Raw genomic sequence first — 24,709 nt, 5'->3', positions numbered from 1 at the left:
AGTTTGAGCTAGTAATTTGGGGATTTTTACTGCAGGACTGAGAGTCAGTTGGGAATTTTAAAGGCAATTGTACAGCTGAAGTGAACAAAATATTGTAAATCAACTATATACTTCAATGAAAACAAATAAAGCCAGGTGTCACGATCATAGGACTATTTTAGGGAGATAATGGTCACGTTGAAAATGGACTCATGAGGATGAAGTCTACTCTATTTGGGGTCAATACAAAGGTTGCTCAACTTTCACAATGGGATGTCAGGCTTGCCACCTCCTTCAGTTAACCGGTATTTGAAAGATATGACTCTGCAAGTCAATAACACAAAACAGCAACACTCTAGGATTGTCCAGAATTTAAACTGGAATGGAAACTTTGCCAGATTCTGTTAGAAGATGGACTAAAGAAGCGACATGAAAGGATGCACTTGAGGGTTCTCATGATGGGCTAACGACTTTTGAGTCCAAAATCTAAATGCACATCATAATTTGGAGGTAAAATAAACATCCTGAACATGTATATACATTTTACAAAAGCATATATGCTGTTGTAATTAATGAAACCTCAGATTTCTGGAGAACATGACAACATTTTGCCATCAAGCATTAAAGTACAACTACTTGTAGTATGTGTATGCATGAGGGACAGGGTGTTGGTGAAAAGTTTTCATCATCAAATAAGGGGTCTTCATACTCAAAAAAGACTGGAAAAGCACTATGAATCCTCCAGACACATCCTGAACTCTCTTCTTAAGTCACATTGTATCATCCGAAAGCCACATATACAGAATTTCATCTTCTATAGAAACAATTTTAGAGTTAGAGCCTAAATGTTTTCATCTCAGTTTTCTTCAACAAACTATATAAGGAGTGCCTATATAAGGAACATGCTCTAATATACTGTAGACACTGAACCTAAAGACCAATGTTTAATCTGTCTATTGTGTAATAAGCCATGTAATTCCCTTTGCAATTTGCTACTAGAAAATTGTATATCTTGGACTCTTTGTCCAATTAGATAAGGTGTAACCATTTCCCAAAATGTTTTCTGTGAAACAAGAGGGCATGAAGGTGTTCCTCCAAATAGGATTCTTTTTGTCCTTCCCTTTGGGAAAGCAATGCTTCTTACAGTTCCTTTGTTTAAAATTTAGAAATGACATCAGTATATTATAAACCCTGAGAAGTCTTTAAGGGAAGAAAAATCCCCACCTAGCCAGCATTTCTTAAACTTGTTAGTTTTAAAAAACATTAGCTTGTTAAACACCTTTGACAAATACTGGGTAACCCACTGCTCATCTCTTTCTTGACCAGTCAGGGAACTTAGAACAAAATTCAATTCTGAATTATGGTCATTATGTTAACTGACACACACTTGCATCCTCTTCTAGGATTTTCAATTTCTATCTTAGTTGCCTTATTGAATGTGGTGGTTTAGTTGCTCAGTCTTGTCTGACACTTGCAATCCCACAGACTGTAGCCCACCAGGCTCCTCTGTCCATGGGATCTTCCAGGCAAGAATACTGGAGTGGGTTGCCATTTCCTTAGCCTTATTGCATGTGTGTATTTAACTCTGTCTGCAGTAATAACCTGTAACATTTGAAAGAGAAAGGATAGATGTTAAGAGACACTGAAAGACTTGAAAAGATACATTTATTAAGCCTTGTGAAAGACTATTTCATATGTCATGCAGATAGATAAAACAAGTATTTAAAAATCAACACCTTGAAGACCTTTTAGTACATTTATAACAAAGTGGGACAGGCTTCATGCTCCTTCCATACGTAAACTTCCACTTGAGCTGTGTACACTTGATTTCTCTGTGTGTACTCAGTCACATCCAACTCTTTGCAACCCCATGGACTGTAGTCTACCAGGCTCCTCTGTCAATGGAATTTTCCAAGTAAGAATACTGGAGTGGGTTGCCATGTTGTGCTCCAGGGGATCTCCCTGACCCAGGAACTGAACCTGCATCTCTTGCATCTCCTGCATTGGCAGGTGGATTCTTTACCACTGTGACACCTAGGAAGCTCACACTTGACTTCTACTTATTTGTAATTAAAAAAGTCTGCCATTGCCTTGTCTTCCTTCTCTGCTGAATCTCAGAAATTCTGAATCTATGTAGAAGAGTACCATTTAAGTTTTAATTTAAAATTTGCTGGAACTTCCCTAGTGATCCAGTCGTTAAGACTCCTTACTTCCACTTAGGGGAATGGGGTTGGTTCTTGGTCAGGGAACTGAGAACTGTGGCCAAAAAATATAAAAAAAACTTACTAAAAGTGATCAATGTTTATTAATCAAAAAAATGTTCTGTGCTAAACTGAGGTATAGCCTCACATTCAAGAAATGTGGTACAGGATTACAGAAATTGCTCAGAGAAGTCTGAGCATTCAGCAGGCATTTGTTTAGAATTTACCAGTTACAGGATCTGTGACAGGTTTCTTAATTTTTTTATGCCTCAATTTCCTCATCCCACAGGAACATTGTATGATTAAATGATTTAAAACTGTAAAGGATAGTGCCTGGCATGTGTAGGGCACTAGTATGCAGTATTACAGTACTATTATTGATAGACAAAACCTTGGAAGTGAATGTGCTCACCGAAGAAACACTGAATGGGAAGGTCAAGGACAAAGGCTTGGGAGATCTCACAATTAGAGGGGTCAGGGAACCAGGAAGAACCAACACAGGAGACAAGAGGGATCAGTATAAGAAGTAGAAGGAGAAATAAGAAAAGTGTAAACACCAGAATCACTACTCTCAGGTGTTGGTGGTCAAAATATTGATGAACGAAAAGGTCTGAGAACCAGTTACTGGAGAGGGAGATTTCCCACTCTCCCCAAGTTTGTGGATTTCCCACACTCTGTGTTTCCTTTTCTTATGTCTACTAAGATTTGAGCTCACTCTGAAAGCTTTTCCACACTCCTCACATACATAAGGTTTCTCTCCAGTATGAACTCGCTTGTGTCCAATCAGGGCTGAGCTCTGACGGAAAGACGTGCCACACTCATGACAGGTAAATGGCTTCTCACCCGTGTGGATTCTTTCATGCTGTCTCAGGACTGAGCTCTGATGAAAGACCTTTCCACACACCTTACACCTGTAAGGTTTCTCTCCGGTGTGGATTCTTTGATGATTGGTCAAGTTTGATTTCCCACTGAAAGCTCGGCCACACTCTGAACATTTATAAGGTTTCTCTCCAGTGTGGATTCTTTGATGGATGGTAAGGCAGTGTTGATCTTGGAAAGTTTTCCCACAGTCCCCACATCGATGGGGCTTATCCCCGGTGTGTCCTCGTTCATGAGCCCGGCATTTACAGTTATGATGAAAGGCTTTCCCACACTCCTTACACTTGTAAGGCTTCTCTTTGGTGTGGATTCTTCTATGTTTGGTGAGCTCTGCTTCGTTGCTGAAGGCTTTCCCACACCGAGGGCACCCACAGTGTTTCTCCTGAGTGTGGAGTCTTCTGTGTTTGCTTAGGTCTGAGCTCCAGCTGAAGGCCCTCCCACACTCATTGCACTCATAAGGTCGCTCCCCAGTGTGGACTCTTGTGTGTTTGATGAGGTCTGAACTCCCGCTGAAAGCCTTCCCGCACTCCTCACACGCATAGGGTTTCTCCCCAGTGTGGCTCCTGCTGTGGATGATGAGGGAATGCTTAAACTGAAAGGCCTTCCCACAGTCACTACATTCGTAAGGCTTCTCTCCTGTGTGGATGATCTGATGCATCCTGAGACAGTACCTGGTCTTGAAGGCCTTCCCACAGTCACTGCACGGGTGTGGCTTCTCCCCACTGTGGGTCTTTTTATGTCGGCAAAGAGCGGATCTACTACTGAAGGCCTTCCCACACTGGGTACAGTTAAAGGGTTTCTCCCCTGTGTGGATTATCTGGTGCATGAAAAGTTGATTTTTGGTCTTGAATGCTTTCCCACACTCATTACACACATAGGGTTTCTCGCCAGAGTGAATTCGCTCATGGAGAATTAAATCAGAATGCCAACTGAAGTGTTTGCCACATCGGGTACACTCATGCTGTTTCTTTTCCGTAAGAATTCCATACAGAATACATTCTGAGTTTGGACTGAAGTGTTTTATAAGTCCCTTCTGGTTCTTTCCTTTCCTGAAAGTCACTTTCTCACAGCTTTCTTTCTCTTCTCTCCGTTTCTCTCTCATAGGCTTTTCCCATTGATTCTCTAATTTGACATCTTGTACACAAACTTCTCCAGCCTCTGGATCCTGGGAAACAACTTTTAGGAGACTTTTAAATTTCACCCAGCATACTTCTCCATTTTCAAAAACCTCCTCTTCTGATCTTGCCTTCTCACTCTCAGGCAATGTCTTGGCAGCTGATACTTAAACAAGAAAATAAAAATGTCAGATGTCCAGAGGAAAGGAGATAAGTGAGTTGGAACAGGGGAAGCAATGGCAAGTTGTTGGAAGAGTAAATGACTTTCTCACGCTTGAAGAATTGCTAACATTATGGCAAAGGTCAAAGGAGGCTGAAACACTGAAAAGTATGAAGATATTCAAAACTGAGTAAACCTGACATAAATCCTTCCAAAGTCTACTCATGTTCTAGAATCTCCTAGTTTCACAAACGATAACTTCATACACCTAAGCCCCTAAACAGGAAACTGGAAATCATTTTCAACTCATTCTAATACTCACTAACATTTTACAAATGTTACCGGTGAAGTGAGCTGCAGAGGTGGTGCTCAAGTGCCAGTGTAGCCCCCTTTGTAAGGATGTGTCTGCTTTGTTCCTGACAGTGGACCTTGGAGAGGTATATTTCTGTGGTGTACCTCTGCCCACTTGGGTAGGACAGGTTAGATCTGGGGAAGACCTGATCCAAACCAGGCCAGATTCTCTCCTCATGAACTCTGGAATCATGATATGAAAGCAGGTAAGGCCCGGCTCTGAAGATGGCTAGACCTTTAGCACTTAAATTTGAGTGGTGTTGGGATATGGGTGTTGTATAGGGGATAGAAAGCTCTGTCACTGGGACTGACAAGCAGAGATTGATCTGCCAAGAAAGAAGAATTGAGCAGACCCACAGAATAGCAGAGAAGACAGCTGGAAAGCAGGGCCTGATGGCATTCCAGCCCTTCTTAAGCCTCCTGTATACTTGCTCTTAAGTTCCATGACACCCTGAATAATAAGTAAATTTGTTTCTTTTGCTTAAGCTAGCTTGAGTTAATTTTTACTATTGGCAACCAGAGTCCAAATCTATCTCTTTTTATCTGCTAATTCTATCCCTTCTTCATTGCTATTTCTAACGCATTCTCACTAGCTAACTTCAATACCCCTCAAAAGTCCTTTAGTCTGCTTCCTCTCTAATCCATCTTGTACACTGCCTCTAGATTATTCCTTCTAAAAATTAAATCTAATCACATCACTTTTTAGCCTAAAACACTTCAGTGGTGCTCCATAGTTAACCAGACAGGAAGTAAAATGTACAGTCAAGAGCCCCAGCTCACTGTCCTAGTTCTGACACCTAACAACTGTGCCAACTAGGGAGGATGATGTAACTTCTCTCTGTGACCCATTGTTTTTATCAGTAAAATGGGATCTAGGTTACCCATGATAATGAAATGAGTCAATGTGTGTAAAGCACCTGCAACACTGAACTAAGTACTTAATCATCTTACCTGTTAGTATAAGAATAAAGTTCAAGGTCTGTAGTTTACCAAAAACTCATTCAGTCATGATGTTGCCCCTGTCCACTGCTCCTGTAGTGTCTCCACTGGCTACTGCAAGTCCTTTGCTCTGGTCATACTGAACTATTCAGAGTTCACATTCTTATTCCCCTCTGCCTAGGACTCTCCCCTCCTTCAATGAAGTGACCTCACTTATTCCACATAACTTAGCTCAGTTATCATTCCTCCTGCAGTCTTTTGGTCCCCAGGTCAGATTTAGGTGTTTTTCCTCTCTGTTTATGTATACCAGGTGCTTATCCTTATCTATATATCTCAGTAACTCCCATCATACTGGACTGTATAATTACTTCTTTACCTATCTGCCTTCCCCAGTAGAAAACAAGCTTCTTGAAGTCAGGTCCCATATCTTATCTGACTGTCTATCTGTAGAATGTTATGTAATATCTGGCACATAACAGTTGCCCAATTATGCTTTTTAGATGGAAGGTAGGACGGAAGAGTAGGTATTTGGATAGGGAAAGCTGGAGTTGCCCTGTAAGCAAAGGACAATTTTTTTTGAATGATAAATGTAGAAAATAGTTTAAATGAAGAGCTGGTAATATTTCATGACTCACTACATAAGAGGTTCAGGGAATGGAAAGAAAAGTAAGAAAGAGGTAGAACCAGATATAGAAATAGGGAGAGCTTAATGAAGAGACAGCCTTGGAGGGAGAGATGAGTTTGACTTTAGATATGTTGCTTCCTAGATGACAATGCAATATTCAAATAAAAATCAGGAGTTAGAAACATGAGACTGCTGCCCAGGAAAGAGGTAAAAGTTAGCACTGTCAGTCATCCTACTTTACAATAAGAGAGAATACAAAAAGACAAGGGTCAAAGGCTCAGGACTCTGAAAGAAGGAAGGTCCTGAAACAAACAAACAAAACCCCCTAAAATCCAGAGGCAGAAAAGCAATGTTCCCTGAGGATTGCAGTAAATGATACACAGAGTGCAGATAAATTGTCAGAGCCTTTTTGCAAGAACTCGAAAAAATTCTATTAGATATGTTGCAAAGCGCCAATTAGATAATGACAGAATAGTTACCCAAATAATATGTTTTCTCTGCCTTTAAGATTTCCTAAATAGATTTCCTCTGGGCCCTTGAGGATGGATGGCCCACCACTAAGAACATTCTATAACCATTTTGTCACATGGAACACACAAGGGGACAGAGAGCTTCTCTAGCACTCACCTGGATAGGAGCAGCTCAGGAACTCCCAGTCCTGTTGATCCTGAACATAGGACTCTGCACCTTGCTCCAGACAGGAGATCAAAGGAGGTTTAGAAAATGAAAATCCTGGTTGTACAGAAGGAAGAAGGAATAAGTGTGTATAGCAACAAAGAACTGTCCTAACATTTATCTTGATCCCTCTGTTTGCATATGAAAATAGGAAAGAAATGTTTATTTGGGCAGAGAAAAGGGTTTATTCAGGGGTCTGGTAACCTGTAAATGAAACAGGTTGAAGGACTTTCTCAGAAGTCAATACTCAGAAAGGCAAAGAAAGTTTCTGGAAAACTGCCGGTTGGTTATATTTTCCCTGTTCTTTTTAGTAGAATGGGAGTTTGTAGGGGAAGGCTAATCTGCTTTCAGTCACTAGGAAGGAGTTCATGACTAGGTGATGTATACAGAGCATTTAATGGAAAATGAGAGGCTTGAGGAGGCAAGAATCTAGGGAGAACAGAAGCTAAGGATTTCTGTTCTATTCAGAGAGAGTTTCACTTCAGAGAATCAGAAAACAGCAAGTAAGTTAGCCAGGAAATTATCTTGCTATGTAAACAGGGATAACTCAAAACTAATTTGGGAGGAAGATGCTGATGATAAAGAACAAGGGCTCTGATTTTCAATACGAGACCCCATACACATCAACAAAGCAATGAAAAGAAAAAAGAAGGGAGAAAGTACTAAGCCAAGTGCAGGGAAAGTTCTTACCGAGTGACACCATGTTCCCATAATTTTCCAACATCACATCTTTATAGAGGTGCCTTTGAGAGTGGGTCAGACACTGCCACTCCTCATGACTGAAGTTCACAGCTACATCCTCAAATGTCACGGACTCCTGAAATAACATGCGCCTGCTGTTGTGGGAGGAAATTTCATAGTTCCCTCAGGAAACAGAGGCAGAAGAAAAGAATTTGTAGGGAGAAGGTTTACAGAAGTGAAAGGCTGTTACTGTTTGGTGTGTATCTGGGGACGAGGTGAAAAGGAACATAGGCTTTCAGCAGCAAAAAATAACAAAAGAACAAACAATCCACAAATGGTCTGTCATCCGAAAAAGCATCCCTTATGAGAGCGAGCACCTGGGAGTGAGGACAAGGCCACATTTAAGAGACAGTGTATATTTTCAGGAAGGAAGGAAGGGGCCTTAGCTCACCCGAGGCTGGCTCATCACTGTATGTTTTGCTCCTGGCAGGTTTCCTTGGCTTCCATCTCTGGCTAAGGCAGGGCACTGAGGAAATGGTAGAGCTGAAAGAAAGGATATAAGTCTAGAGTCAATTCAGCACAGTGTTAATGAAGCCTACTTTCATCCTCTTCTCCCCCAACCTAGAAGCTTATGAAGCTCTGATCTAGGGGGTAAGTTGACTGAGTTACAGTATCCTCTTTCTCCGATATTCCTCTAGTCTCAGTTTCCAGTGTGAGGTATCATGACCTGGCTAGCAGACAAGCCAACTGCAAGTGCACTCTTCTTTTCTCTCACCTACTAAATCCTTTACTCTGTCTCCCTTAACCCTAGAAGACCTAAAAGGCCCAAATCACTGACTACCAGCTTAATATGACAGCTTGGCTTCCTATATTTGAATGTTGCAGTAATTTTGTCCAGAAAGACTTGGGGTGGAGGTGGAGGGGAAAAAAGGAGAGGTATGGATCAGAAATATCCACGGAGGGACTTCCTTGGTGGTCCAGACACAAATTTGATCCTTGGTCAGGGGTCTAAGATCCCACTTGCGACAGAGTAACTAACCCTGGGCACTGCAACTATCAGGTGAAAGACCCTGCATCCGCAATTAAGACCCAATGCAGCCAAATAAATATTCTTTTAAAGGAAATATAAGTAAATATATATAAAAAGGGATAGGTCCAAAGTTTCCTTCTTTATGTAACTTACTAGTTGGTCTACCTCCACTTAGTTCACTAGAAAAATTTTTTCTCTCGTTCTTATTAGAGAAAATCACTTTCCCCCTTTGATTCTTAGTCTTTTTCCTGTTAATTCCCTAGTATTAAGCAATTCAGCTCCCCGCCCCCAACTGCCCTCCCAGTATAGTATAATACACACCACTTTTTAAAATGCGAAAGAAACTTTTTCAGAGTGTACAAATGACCAGGTATGATCCATATGGTTTGGGAAAAAAGTACAGTTTCACATTACGGGTTAATGGGGCCCTGTTTTATTCCTTGCAGGCCAACCTGGCCTTTCTGTAGCTTCAGTGTTTATAGTGGTTTATCTTTCTTGATAGTTATCAACATACTCCCTAGTCTAAGACCATTCCTTTCTGGTCTGAAGTCACCTATTGGTAAGACTCTAGGGTTATCCCTTGGCCTCAGGACCCCAAAACTCTCACTTCAATTTCACCAAAACCTCAATTTAGGAAAAAACTGGCTTCTTTCTTCAGAAATATGTCAAGAAGATTCTTCTTTGGTCTAGGTCACCCTTAACTTTTGATCAAAACAGGTCTGTGTTCAATCATTGTGGATTCCACACAGTTTCTCGACTATCTCCTCTGAAAGTCTGTTACTTTATAACTCTTTGTCTCAAAAAGTTGGTTGGTTGGGAAACCAACCACCTGGCAGGCACATAGCTCACAGCAGATACACGCTTTGTTCCGAAATGTTCCATAACAGTTCTTTTCCTTATAATATCAATAAACTTTAACCTCCCAATTTTTTTTTCAATCACCATTTTATAATGAAGATTTTCAAATATACAGAAAACTTGAAAGAACTGTATAGGAAACATCCATATACTCACCACTGACATTCTACTATTAACATTTTGCAATATTTGCTTTATCATATATATCTGTCCTTCTAACTATCTATGAGTTCATTTTATTTTTTGTTGCATTTCAAAGTAAGTTGAAGACATCAGCATACATCACCCCTAACATTATGACACATATCATTAACTAAAGTTGAATATTTGTTTCCATTCTTATTTTTAAAGTAAAATTTATATACAGTAAAATGTATAAATCTTAAATTTTTGACAAAGCATACCCTTATTTAACTCAAACTCTCCTCCATATGCATCCCAGTTGGATTTTTACCATATCTTCTTCATAAATTACAAAAGTTTTGTTACTTTGTAGTGCCTTTTTTCCTAAGTGTTCCTTACATTAAAAAACTATTTGAAAGTGTGGTTAAAAAAAAAAAAGGAAATTTACCATTTTAACTATTTCTAAGTATTTCAATAGTGTTAAAATATTCACATTGAGGGGTGGAGGATGAATATGTGGAACAGAATTTTTAGGGCATCAAAATAGTCTGCATGCTACTTTAATAGCAGATATACAGTATTATTCTTTTGTAGAAACCCATATAACTGTATAGCACAAAGCATGAATCCTAATATAAACTGTTGCTGCTGCTGCTAAGTCACTTCACTCATGTCTGATTCTGTGCGACCCCACAGACGGCAGCCTCTGTCCGTGGGATTCTCCAAGCAAGAATACTGGAGTGGGTTGCCAAAGGGAGTTTAGAGTTTAGTTAATAATTATGTGTCAATATTGGTTCATCACTTGTAACAAATGTACCACACTAAAATCATAAGAATGCGCAAACTACCGCCCAATTGCACTCATCTCACATGCTAGTAAAGTAATGCTCAAAATTCTCCAAGCCAGGCTTCAGCAATACGTGAACCGTGAACTCCCTGACATTCAAGCTGGTTTTAGAAAAGGCAGAGGAACCAGAGATCAAATTGCCAACATCCGCTGGATCATGGAAAAAGCAAGAGAGTTCCAGAAAAACATCTATTTCTGCTTTATTGACTATGCCAAACCCTTTGACTGTGTGGATCACAATAAACTGTGGAAAATTCTGAAAGAGATGAGAATACCAGACCACCTGACCTGCCTCTTCAGAAACCTATAGGTCAGGAAGCAACAGTTAGAACTGGACATGGAACAACAGACTGGTTCCAAATAGGAAAAGGAGGACGTCAAGGCTGTATATTGTCACCCTGCTTATTTAACTTCTATGCAGAGTACATCATGAGAAATGCTGGGCTGGAAGAAGCACAAGCTGGAATCAAGATTGCTGGGAGAGGTATCAATAACCTCAGATACTCAAATGACACCACCCTTATGGCAGAAAGTGAAGAAGAACTAAAGAGCCTCTTGATGAAAGTGAAAATGGAGAGTGAAAAAGTTGGCTTAAAGCTCAACATTCAGAAAACTAAGATCATGGCATCTGTTCCCATCACTTCATGGCAAATAGATGGGGAAACAGTGGAAACAGTGGCTGACTTTATTTTTTGGGCTCCAAAATCACTGTGGATGGTGACTGCAGCCATGAAATTAAAAGACACTTGCTCCTTGGAAGGAAAGTTATGACCAACCTAGACAGCATATTAAAAAGCAGAGACATTACTTTGCCAACTAAAGTCCATCTAGTCAAGGCTATGGCTTTTCCAGTTGTCATGTATGGAAATGAAAATTGGACTATAAAGAAAGCTGAGTGCAGAAGAATTGATGCTTTTGAACTGTGGTGTTGAAGAAGACTCTTGAGAGTCCCTTGGGCTGCAAGGAGATCCAACCAGTCCATCCTAAAGGAGATCAGTCCTGGGTGTTCATTGGAGGAACTGATGTTGAAGCTGAAACTCCAATACTTTGGCCACCTGATGCGGAGAGCTGACTCATTTGAAAAGACCCTGATGCTGGGAAAGATTGAGGGCAGGAGGAGAAGGTGACAACAGAGGACGAGATGGCTGGATGGCATCACTGACACAATGGACATGGGTTTGGGTGGACTCCGGGATTTGGTGTTGGACAGGGAGGCCTGGTGTGCTGCGGTTCATGTGGTCGCAAATAGCTGGACATGACTGAGCGACTGAACTGAACTGAAAATCATAACAGATCTCCAGAACTTTTTCATCTTGCAAAACTGAAACTCTATACCCATTAAACAACAAAACAACAACTCTATTTTTCCTTCTCCTCAGCCCCTGGTAACCCCTGTAGTGATTTTTTTCCCCAGGAGTTGGTGGTGATGGACAGGGAAGTCTGGCATGCTGCAATCCATGGGGTCGCAAATAGTCGGACAGACTGAGAGACTGAACTGAACTGTGCATTGGGGCTTGTGACATCTTAGTTCTCCCATCAGTGGTTGAACTTAGGCAACAGCAGCAGTCCTAACGACTGCAGTATGAGGGAATTCTCTTCACTGTAGTGATTCTTAAACTTTATTTCTTAGTTTCTGAATTTGAAAGGTCAGTTAAAAATGAACTTGGGGGAATTCACACATGGGTGAGAGTCTTTCCCTTTTCTAAGGACACTCATCTCATCATTGGGGTCCCACCTTCAGGACTTCATCTAAAACTGATTAGTTCCCAAAGCCTCATCCCCAAATATCATAACACTGGGGTGGGGGTTAGGGCATCAACATGTGAATTTTGAGGGGATAGAAACATTCAGCCCATGACAAAACTATTTGTTAAAGCAATGTACAGATATTATCCAGGATGAGATTAATTCATTTACATATTATGCTAAGTAATTGTAAACTTTATGGCCCTAAAAATCACTTATAGGAAGATAATTCAAAATCTTTGGAGAAAAAGAGGACTGGAATACATAGGTCCGATGTGAACCATAAAATTATATATATTTTTAAACTTTAAAAAAATGAAATAAAATTGACAACCAAATTAAGCAATATCCATTATTTTCTACCTCTTAAAATTGTGATAAATATGTTCTATAGTATTAATTTTTCCTTTATGATTACCTTACAGTAGAAGTTTCAAGATTTCTCTTCTGGAAGTTCCAATAATATGCTTAGAAATTCATTTTACCTTTTTTTTTTCTTTGCACATAATATGTATCATCCTAAAAGCCTATTTTAGGAGTGTCCAGGTGCCTAGTCCTCTGTCTAATAGCCTCTAACAGCCTCTGTCTATACAAACCACTAGTGCCACCTGGCACTAGTGGTAACGAATCCGCCTGCCAATGCTGGTTAGGCGTAAGACATGCTGGTTCCATCCCTGGATGGGGAAGATCCCCTGGAGAAGGGACTGGCAATCCACTCCAGTATTCTTGCCTGGAGAATCCCCTGGACAGAGGAGCCTGGCGGGCTACAGTTCATAGGGTCACACAGAGTCAGACACGACTGAAGAGACTTAGCACAGCATACAAATCTTATCCACTTTTCTGTTCATATATGCCACCAAAGAGCATTTCTAAAGCCCAGTCCCACATTTCCCCTTCTTTATTTTTCCCAAAGTTTCACAACAGAACCTTTGCTCCTTCTTTTGCCATGGCTTTTTCTTCTATTTCTCAGTTATACCTATACTATAATGTAAAAATCTCAGGGTTAACAGATGTACAGAAATAAAATGACATACAATCAAAATTTACATGTTAGTAAAACTGTGGTTGGGGAGGCATTACCAAATTATACAAGTTTAACATGTGCAAATATACATATACACATATGTAAGCTACTTGTCAAATATATATCGAGTTGAACATATAAGTGGATGAATACATTCACTATCTTCCATAAACTGCTTTGAAAAATCTTTTCTTATGAATTTTTATTTTTTTCCAAATTTGATTTAAGATGAGGGCAGAAATGGAATACTTTAGTTCCTGTCAATACCAGGCCAAGCCTGGCATAGAAATACTAGATTTTTCTATAAATACTCAATAATGAGCATATTTCCAGGCCCCAGGAGCATCTCTCACCTAGTCTGTGTTCCTGCCCCATTTTTAGCTGCCATAACTCCTGCCACAATACCCTGTGTACATTACCTCTTTCCTGTAGGAACATGCTATCAGGGATGCAAAGCTGATTTGGTGATCCTGGACTCTCATCTGATTCCATGATCTACTGCAAGGAATAGAAAACATTTGGAGAAGTTATGGAGGGACAGAAAATTTATGGGAAGCTGCATATTGGTTGGTTATGCAACCAACTATAAAGTTCTATTCATGGAAGTCAACTCTCCAAACTACCAAAAAGGGTGAGAAAAACATGGGCTCAGTCTCTGATATACCTTATGAAAAACAGAAATGGCATCCAATTATTCTATAACTTAAAAACATCACCATGTAATCCAGAAAAAGTATTTTGAAGGAGAAAACTTCCTTACAGTCAATCCAAGCCCACCACACTTTCAACGCTTTCCTCCTTTCCTGGACTCACTTCTTCCTCCTTGTGATATACTGCAGATTCTCCTCTTTTTACCTGCTGCATGTCTTTTTTCCAGTCTTCTTTCTTTCTTTTCTTTTCCAGTCTTCTAACACTGTCCCAGTTTCTTCTCTGCTGGTTGGATCCAGCTCCTAAAGTCAATCCTGGCTTTGCCCAGATAACCAGTTTTGAAGTGGCTCCAGTGGATACCAGCCTCCTTTCAGGGATACAAGCCTTGGTGAGATCAGTCAAAAGACTCCTCCTGACCCATAGGGCAGCTGCTTTTTGGTTTGATGTATCAATACTGCCCTAGATGTGGGGTTCATCAGCAGTAACAAGCTAGTGGTGATCCCATACCTTGTTTTCCTGTATATTTGATGAAGGGAAGAGAGAATAGAGGGATGTGACCAAAGTGAAAAGAAGGGATCACTGAGAATCTGGATTATCTATGAGAGATTAGGGAGAAGAGGAATAAACTGAAGATGATAATATATCCAGAATACAACTTCTCCTGCCACCATCTTGGCCCAAGCCACCATTGCCTGCCTTGACCTGTATTGTGTTAGCCATCAAACTAGTCTCCTGCTTCTGTCCTTGTCTTTTGTCTTCTACTTGTCTTTTCTCAATACAATAAAGTGGGCCATTTAAAACAAGTTGGATTATTTCACCTCTCTGCTTAAAAGCCCTCAAAGTGTCTATCTTACTCAAAATAAGGAGTAGCATATAAGGCCCTAAAGAATCTCACTGCATCGTCTCTGTTCATTCAAAATAAAAGCTGAAGTCCTTACAGTGGCATATAAGTCTACAAGGTTGCTATTACCTCTCCTACTATTCTCCCCCCACCCCCCCCATTTAACCCCCTTCAGTCCCACAGATCTTTCTCTTCCTTTTTAGGCACGGTTCCATTTTACGGACTTTGCGCTGGCTGTTCCCTCTACCTCAAGCTATCCTCAAGATGAATAATCTTGCCTCCTTCAACTGTTTGCTTGCATGTAATCCTCCCTAGGAAACCTACTCCAGGTGTCCTATTTAAAATTACAGCCTAGCCCCTCTTTTCCAATCACGACATGCCTTGCTTTCCCATACAGCACTTTCCAACAGGTGCATAAATTAATTATATACTTTCCATTGTTTATTGTAGGTGTTCCTTTCACTATAATGTAAGCTCCTAGGCTTTTGAGAGCACGGACTTTTTGTCTATTTTGTTCACTGATATATTCCCAACGTTTAAAACAGTGCCTGCACCAGCAGTCGCTCAGCTAGAAACTGGCCAAATGAAAGAACGCACGAATGGATGCTGGGGAAGAAAATAAATGAGAAAAAAAAAAAAAAAAAAAAAAGTAAGGGGTCGCTGAGAGCAAGAAGAGCGCGAGGGAGGCGGAGGAAAAAGCCCTGGTGGGGCAGGAATTCGCGGCGGACTCCAGACCCCGGGGAACCTGGCCCCAAAGCCCCGCCCCACCCCTGCCCGCCGTTCCGGGCCCCTGGGAGGAGGTGTATTAAGATTTAAGTGAAGCAGGTGGCGGCGTCGGCCTCCTCCAGCCGCCCCTCGGTGGTTTCGGAGACCCCAGTGGCAGCTTGGAAGCCCGTCAGCTACAGTCCCATCCCACGTTGGCTGGAGACACAGACCTTCCTGCCGATATTCTCCTCTAGAAATGACAGAATAAAGGAATCTATTCTAGCTCCACTTCCTAGTCCTGCAATAATCATTTCCGGTGACTTTCTAGGAAATCATCAACTCGCTGGTTGAGGAGTTCCCTAGAAACCCTCCGCAACCGCAGCCCCAAACGTGTTATTTCTTGTTTTACGTTCTTCAGAATGCATCTGTTAAAATAGAACCACAATGTCATTATCCCACCTATCAAAATTAAAATAACTCCCGGGTACCATCTAATACTGAGTCCATTTTGAATTTCCCAAATAGATAAAATATGCTACTTTTTTTTGAATCAAGATCTGAAGTCTATGTAATTTATTTGGTTATTTGTCTTACCTCTTTTTTAATTTAGATCTAGAATAGTTCCTCCATCTTTCACTTTCTCCCCCATCGTACACATTTGGTCATTTGTCCTGAATATTCCGCATGCTGGCTTGGTCTAAGTCCATCCCCATTTAATCTGTTTCTCTAGCCTTGTATTTGTTAACTAGATGTTAGCTCTAAAGGTTTAGAGTTTGGTTTACCTTAATGGGTAAGCATTATTTTTACTTGGTGCTACCTACTTCCTTTTACTTTACATCAGGAGGCATATAAAGTCAGATAATTTCACTCTCTGCGATGCTGAGATTGATCAGTGAATCAGCACTTGCTAGTTGGATCCTTTCAGGTAAAGTTCATCAACCTTTCATCTGGTGGTTTCATCCACTGATGATCTTTGCCTGAATCAAGTATTTTATTGCAAAACCGGGATTTCCTAATTCAGTATCCCCCCCCCCCCACATTTATTATTTGGAATTCCTTTTAAAAGAAGGATTCTGTCTCCTTAACCTATCAATTCAGGGTTGTTTGGTTATTCTGAAATGTGAGTTCTAACAGAAAAGACAGAATAAATGTTTACCTTTCTATTTAATTGCCAGTTTTCAGGGTAAACAGCGGTGCCATAGGTGCCATGGCCGCTATTATTATACATTAACCATTCTTCAAAATAACCATCAATGAGCACTGCCTTCCAGTATTCATACTTTTGTGTAGCTTCTTCTCATATTATACCAGGGTTGGTTTGTGTGACCGATTGAGTATGGCAGAAATGATGTTATGTTACTTCTAATATTAGGTAATAAAAGAAACTGTGGTGTCCATCTTGGTGTGTCTTTTTCTCCCATAGTCTCAGATCACACACTGGGGAAAGCCAGCTGCCATACATTAAGGAGAGACCCAGGTGGTGAGGAACTAAAGCTTTCCAACAGCCATATGAGTGAGTTTAGAAGTGGAACTGTCAGCTCTCTGCCAAACCTTCAGATGACTGCAGCCTGGGTCAACAAATCGGCTGCAACCTTAAGACAGAACCAGAACCAATCTTTATGCTGCTCTCAGGTTCCTGACCTGTAGAAACTGTGTGAGGTAGTATTTGCTCTTTGACTCTAAATTTGGGGGTAGTTTATTATGCAGTAATTGGTAACTAATATTTCTTATTGTTTTCTCTTTTTGAGCATCATTAACTCACAGATTAATAAAAACATTCAAGGAGTTTTTTTTTTTCTTTTTCTTCAAAGGAGTCATTAAAAAATTATTTATTTATTGGAGGCTAATTACTTTACAATATTGTATTGGTTTTCCCATACATTAACATGGATCTGCTATGGGTGTACATGTGTTCCCCATCCTGAGCTCTCCTCGAACTTCCCTCCCCATCCCATCCCTCTGGGTCATTCCAGCGCATCAGCCCTGAGCACCCCGTATCATGCATTGAACCTGGACTGGCGATCTGTTTCACATATGATAATATACATGTTTCAATGCCATTCTCTCAAACCACCCCACCCTCACCCTCTCCCAGAGTCCAAAAGACTGTTCTATACATTGATGTCTCTTTTGTTGTCTTGCATACAGGGTTATCATTACCATCTTTCTAAATTCCATATATATGTGTTAGTATACTGTATTGGTGTTTTTCTTTCTGTCTTACTTCACTCTGTATAATAGGCTCCAGTTTCATCCACCTCATTAGAACTGATTCAAATGTATTCTTTTTAATGGCTGAGTAATACTCCATTGTGTATGTGTACCACAGCTTTCTTATCCATTCATCTGCTGATGGACATCTAGGTTGCTTCCATGTCCTGGCTATTATAAACAGTGCTGTGATGAACATTGGGGAACACGTGTCTCTTTCACTTCTGGTTTCCTCAGTGTGTATGCCCAGCTGTGGGATTGATGGGTCATATGGCAGTTCTATTTCCAGTTTTTAAAGGAATCTCCATACTGTTCTCCATAGTGGCTGTACTAGTTTGCATTCCCACCGACAATGTAAGAGGGTTCCCTTTTCTCCACACCCTCTCCAGCATTTATTGCTTGTAGACTTTTGGATCGCAGCCATTCTGATTGGGTGAAATTTGCTTTTCTCTGATAATGAGTGATTTTGAGCATCTTTTCATGTGTTTGTTAGCCATCTGTATGTCTCTTTGGAGAAATATCTGTTTAGTTCTTTGGCCCATTTTTTGATTGGGTCGTTTATTTTTCTGGAATTGAGCTGCATGAGTTGCTTGTATATTTTTGAGATTAGTTGTTTGTCAGTTGCTTCATTTGCTATTATTTTCGACCATTCAGAAGGCTGTCTTTTCACCTTGCTTATAGTTTCCTTTGTTGTGCAGAAGCTTTTAATTAGGTCCCATTTGTTTATTTTTGCTTTTATTTCCAATATTCTGGGAGGTGGGTCATAGAGAATCCTGCTGTGACTTGTGTCGGAGAGTGTTTTGCCTATGTCTTCCTCTAGGAGTTTTATAGTTTCTGGTCTTACGTTTAGATCTTTAATCCATTTTGAGTTTATTTTTGTCAAATGAGTCTTAATTGCAGTCATTATTATTTTTTCTTTTTGATGTTTAAGTGATTCCATCTTTTGCCAGTGGGAGTACCTTTATTTTGTTTCATCTAACTCTGAATCTTTGATAGTTTTTTTTTTTTTTAAATTTCTGGCAGGACAAGATATTTCAGGATCATTTTCTATATCTCCTTCTCCAGACCTGGAATTAGCCATTTCTCCAAGGAGTCTTGGTTCCTTTCAGTGGGATGAGTGATTGCATAGCTTTGTGAATGGTTATAACTTCTTTTACAGCTTATCAAAATCAATAAAATTAAGTTCATTATGAGATTGAATTCAGACTAAATTACTTGGTAACCGGATACATGAGAACCTAAGCAAGGTCCATGTTTCCCAAATGAGACAATATACGGAAATCACAACATGTTACCTGGCATCAAATTTCATGATTCAAATAATAGAACTGCAAGTCTGAAAGAGACCCTAGTTTTGACCAAGTACAATTCATTCATTCACTCTTGAGAAACCTGAGGCCCAAGAGATTAAAATTCTGCCTAAAACTACAAAGAGGATAACATTAGAAAAGAAAGCAATGACTCCAGAGTCCTGGATCTCACACTGGGGCTATTTTGATAAAAACAGTCTTCCAGACCTATTGGGGCTTCTATCTGTTTAAAAATAAAGGAGATTTGAAAGCACTTGGCACATTAGTTATAAAACAATGTTATGGAAAGTTCATCAGTCTTATGTTTTGAAGACCTGATTCCTGGCTCTGCCACTGACTAGCTTGATATTTTGGGAAAGTCAGTTAACTGCTTTGCATCTCAGTTGCTGCATGTGTAAAACTGTAATAAATTCTTTAATCTCAGCTCATTGTAAGGATAGGGTTTCCCTGGTGGCTCAGTGGTAAAGAATCCACCTACCAATGCAGGAGATGCTGGTTCATACATGGAGAAGGAAATGGCAACCCATTCCAGTATTCTTGCCTGGAAAATCCCATGGACAGAGGAGCCTGGTGTTGAATAACTAAACAACAACAACACTGTGAGAATGAAAATACAATATATTATATATGAAAGTGCATAGCTCATAATTGCTAAATAATGATCATCATATTAAAAATTTTATTCAATTCTCCAATTTAATACAAATGTATCCTTCTCCTCTAAAGGAAATTTGGCTTTGATTAGACTGATCCCTAAGTACCTAATTCTGAAATTGAGTTCAGGGAATACTGCACAAAGGCATTGAGCAAAAGTCTGCAGGAAAGATGCAATACATAGTCACTCACTGTCAGGGGACATTCAACATTAAGGAATCCACACGTTGTTTTCTTCTTCCATGTGCTGTTTCTCAAGGGCCCTCTGTTCCTTATCAGTTCCTGGAAAACAGGAACAGGCAGAGTTGCATGCAGTTCTCAGGACTGAGGTCACGAGACAGATCACATGCGTGGATTCCCTTCAATGCCCTTTTACTTTAATGAAATCTATTCAGTCACCTCCCTATTACTCAGGATATGGATTGTCTTCTGGCCCTGTGATGACTGTTCTTCGCCTAGTTTTGTTTTTACTCAACTTTATTTTTGCTGCCTAAAGCTTCCTTGTATGGATATATATAAAGCACACACTGCTACAAATAAAGTAGCCTTGTTTCACTTGAGACTCGGGTCCCTTGCGTCCTTTTTGTCAACTCCAGTCCCCGGGTCCTGGTCTATGAAGACCGTGACAAGTGGCCCCCAAACAGGGACCTGGTGAACGCCCTTGGCAGGTGGACGGAGTGACCGTTAGGACCTACAGAGGGCAATAAGTGCAGGGTTATGGGGCAAACGGCTGGAAAGCCCCACCACTTTTCTACTTGACTTCACCATTTATTTAAGGTTCGTGTCAACGAATAGAGGCTTGTCTCCAAACGGTGGTTGAACGTATTCCCTGGTTCCCCGATGAAGGCAATTTCGATTTCAATGGACAATGTCGTTTCATGATGTGGCCCGAGATCGTGCCAATTCTAGTGCTCGAGCCGGCACTCGCTAAAACCAAATTACTTTTGAAATGTTAACTGGTACAGGGCAATTTGATGTGGTGAAAGCTCAAATACAATGCCCTCCTTTGTTGCATGAGAAATTGAAAGTTGCCCTTGAAGCTTGGGATCGAATTACTCCTCAAGGGGAACCTAAAGGTAGCTACACTAAGATATTACAAGGGCCTAATGAAGCCTATGCTGATTTTTTAGCTAGACTGGAAGTTGCTATTTCCCGTAGTGTAATCAGACAGAAATGAGGAGCCTATTTGGACAGAGCAATGGCCCCATACAAAAGCCCCTTAGGGGCTACTAAGGAACTTATAGATACGTAATTGAAATTAAAATATATTGAGGAATCTTATTCCCCTTCAATTCTCCCATTTTTGGAATGAAAAAGAAATCTGGCAAATGGTGTCTCTTAACAGACCTTAGAAAAGTTAATGCTTCTATGAAACCTATGGGTGCATTGCAACCAGGAATTCCATCACCTACCACTATTCCTCAAAACTGGCATATTATTATTATAGATTTACAAGATTGCTTTTTTACTATACCCTTACACCCTCTAGACTGAGAGAGATTTGCTTTCTCTCTACCTTATCCTAATCATATCGGGCCTCATAAATGGTATCAATGGACCGTGTTGCTTCAAGGAATGATGAATTCTCCCACCATGTGTCAATATTATGTAGCCAAAGCCCTTGAACCTGTGAGAAGACAATTTCCTAACTTTCTTGTTATTCATTATATGGATGATATATTGTTTTCAGCTCCATCTGTTTTAGAAACTCAACAGATGTTTGACATAGCTCAATGATGCTTAAAAGACTCTGGATTAATCATTGCCCCTGAAAAGATTCAAACCTCTACACCTTACCATTACCTAGGATCTATTGTTAATAGACAACATATTACTCCCCAACTAACATAGATTCATGTTGATAAATTATCAACCTTGAATGATTTTCAAAAACCTTTAGGCGATATAAACTGGATTAGACCCTCTTTAAACCTTGCAAGTTATCAACTGACTAATCTATTTAATACTTTGAAAGGAGATCCCAATTTAAATAGCCCTTGTTCACTTTCACAAGAGGCATGAAAGAAACTCTGTTTAGTATAAAATAAATTGCAATAGCAGTTTCTTACTCATATTAGACTTCAATTACCTCTAGAGTTGTTTATACTCCCCTTTCTCCATTCTCCCACAGGACTTCTTGCCCAAGAAGAATATCCAATAGAATGGATATATACTCACTTTAGAGGGACAAGGTCACTTAGACCCTATCTTGATTTGATCGCTCTAATCATTATCAATGGAAGAAATAGAGCTAAGACTCTATTTGGCTCCGATCCTCATAAAATTGTAATACCTATTAATAAATCTCAAGTTGAGAGCGTATTAAAAACTTCTACCAATTTCCAAATAGCCTTCTAGGAATATTCTGGAGAAATTTCATTTCATTATCCCTCTAACAAACTCTGGAATTTCTTCAAAAATACCGAATTTATTATCTCTCACATTGTTATATCACAACCTATACCTCAAGCTGATGTTTTCTATATAGATGGGACTAAAAATGCCAAAGCCTCATTCTGGTCTCTCAAAGACTATAAAGTCTTTTATACTAAATTTCATTCTGCTCAACAAAATGAATTATATGCTCTTATTCAGGTTATTCACCTATATCCTTACCCTATTAATATAGTTTCTGACTCCTTATATTCAGTTTTTATATTAAGAAATATAAAATACCCAGATTGGAACACATTTCTGCCTTCCTGGCCCCTGACTCATGGTAATGAACAAGCTGATAAACTCGTCTCTTTTGCTACTCCTGACATGCTCTATTGCATAATAATGCTGGCTCCTTACACCAAATTTGAAAAATTCCATACCGCCATGCCAAGAAAATCAATAATTGCTTTACCTGTAGACTCCTACATCTTCGACCCATTGCACAAGGTATCAATCCTTGAGGATTACAACCCAATGAACTATGACAAATGGATGTAACTCATTGCCCTGAACTTTCTCCATTTTATTTCTTACATGTCTGTATTGACACAAATTCTTCTTTTATCTGGGCCACACCTCTTCGAGGTGAGGCTACACAGCACGTTATCTCACCTATTAGCTTGTTTTGAAGTAAAGGGAACTCCTAGTTCTATAAAAACAGACAATGGCCCTGCCTATGTTTCTAGGCAGTTCAAACATTTTTTACAATCATTTTCTATTAAACATATTACAGGTATTCCTTATAATTCACAAATACAAGACATAGTTGAACGAGCACATCACACACTGAAACTACAAATAAAAAAATTTAAAGAGGGGGAATACACAAGAACACTTCTATCTTTCTTATCCAGAGCAGATTTTACTAGATTTCAATGCAATATATTCTTTAATCCTATAACTACTGTTAACACAGCTTTATTTGTTTTAAATTTTTTAAACTTATTGCAGGGAGATATCTTGAGAAGAGCAGAAAAACATTTCGAGGAATTTAAGGACACCTCTCTTCCTCTGCCCATTTGGTATCAAGATGGGCTAACTAAACAATGGAAATCTGGAAAATTAATCTTACAGGGAAAGGGGTATGCTTGCATTTCTGTAGATGGATCCAACAAAATCAATTGGCTCCCTCTTCGGAAGATCCTCCCAGGGGAGCCTCCAGCATGCAAAATAGAAAACAAAAACAAAAACAAAAAACAACAAACCGACAAAATCCCCAGGAAGAAGAAATTTCAATACAGGCAATGGAGGCTCTAAAAATCTCCAGGAAGCACTGCCCTCGATGTCATCAACCTCATGATCTCCCTACTTGGGGACAGATAAAAACCCTTACATGGCACCCCACTCCAGTACTCTTGCTTGGAAAATCCCATGGATGGAGGAGCCTGGTGGGTTACAGTCCATGGGGTCGCACAGAGTCAGATACGACTGAGCGACTTCACTTTTCACTTTCATGTACTGGAGAAGGAAATGGCAACTCACTCCAGTGTTCTTGTCTGGAGAATCCCAGGGATGGGGGAGCCTGGTGGGCTGCTGTCTATGGGGTCGTGCAGAGTCGGACATGACTGAAGCAACTTAGCAGCAGTAGCAGCAGGAAATCAAGCTGAAAATCTGGTTTCTCAACAGGGAATGCCTCAGAATCCAGAAAATATTTTTGTTGCTATGCTTGCTTTTGCTTCCTCTGCTCAAGCTGATTTGATTAATCATACATATTGGGCCTATATACCTAACCCCCCTTTATTGCAGGTTGTAGAATGGACAGATAAAGGACCGGTCATATCCACCACTGACTCAGAACATATGCCTCCTCCTTGGAGCTTGGAGGGCCCTCTCATCCTGAGGAAGAAGGAAGACTAATTAATATTTCTCTAGGTTATGAAATCCTTCCTTTATGCATGGATCCAACAGAATTATGTATTAATGTTAGTTGACAAATGTGGGCTTTCGTCCTGCCTCCAAAAAGAACTTTCGTACATTGCTTGGACTGTTTACTGCCCTATCTCTCTATGAGAACCGTGTCAACACTACTAAAACTCTAGGAAAAGACAAAAGTCATTATGCAAGGGGTTTACTTATAAGAACTTTAAATATACTCCTATTTACTAGGATAGACGTCAAGCTAAATCAGGGAAATTAATGTTTGTGGCCGATTACACCATTGTCCATTGGGGACCCCATGATATGTGGTTATCTAACTGCTCAGATGGTATTAACAGCACTATATGTGATTATGCTACTCAAGCAGCATGGAAGGTTACCAAAACTATGATGGAACATTTCCATGACAAAGGACTTCTTGGCTGGCTTGATGGTGGAATGGCACCTCCTCACCCTCAAATCATCCTCAATAAATGGAGGGCCTGAACAATGGGACATCTAGAAACTTGCTGAGGGCACCAAAGAACTTGGAACTTGGACTGGATACTTCACAGGGACCAGTCGTAGTCATAGTGACTATTCCTTTCATTATAATCATTCATATTTCACACAGGCTTATGTTCCCCTTCCTTTTGTTGTAGCCATATGGAACTTAAAGTTCAATAAGTTCTGTAACTTCTATAGATTGAAAACTATATACTTGTCTTAACTTCTCTATTTCTATAAAAATGAATCCCTTTTGATTCTTTGATCTCGACGTAATCTGTGGTTGCCAGTAGATCTCCAACGA

At 40.0% G+C, this 24,709-nt stretch overlaps 1 protein-coding gene across 3 annotated transcripts; it reads right to left on the bottom strand.

The window, feature by feature from the left end:
• Positions 1-1,627: 1,627 nt before the first annotated feature.
• Positions 1,628-15,693, bottom strand: ZNF311 (zinc finger protein 311). Of its 3 annotated transcripts, XM_012101050.4 has the most exons (7): positions 15,658-15,693; positions 14,089-14,397; positions 13,653-13,728; positions 8,057-8,148; positions 7,615-7,741; positions 6,877-6,981; positions 1,628-4,340 (listed from the first exon to the last, which is right to left on the bottom strand). In XM_012101050.4, exons 2-7 carry the CDS (start codon positions 14,095-14,097, stop codon positions 2,752-2,754), a joined length of 1,998 nt encoding a protein of 665 aa, XP_011956440.1. In that variant the 5' UTR covers positions 14,098-14,397; positions 15,658-15,693; the 3' UTR covers positions 1,628-2,751. The 3 variants fall into 3 exon arrangements, with proteins under 3 accessions (XP_011956440.1, XP_014958030.1, XP_042093081.1); XM_015102544.4 differs by having other exon boundaries at positions 13,653-13,731; positions 14,089-15,693; XM_042237147.1 differs by lacking the exons at positions 13,653-13,728; positions 14,089-14,397; positions 15,658-15,693 and having other exon boundaries at positions 7,615-7,760.
• Positions 15,694-24,709: the final 9,016 nt, after the last annotated feature.

The sequence above is a fragment of the Ovis aries genome, chromosome 20 (genome assembly GCF_016772045.2).
Source record: "Ovis aries strain OAR_USU_Benz2616 breed Rambouillet chromosome 20, ARS-UI_Ramb_v3.0, whole genome shotgun sequence".
In the NCBI taxonomy this organism is placed as follows: Eukaryota; Metazoa; Chordata; class Mammalia; order Artiodactyla; family Bovidae; genus Ovis; species Ovis aries.
Note: the sequence above shows the minus strand (reverse complement) of the source record. Positions and strands in the feature narration are given on the sequence as shown.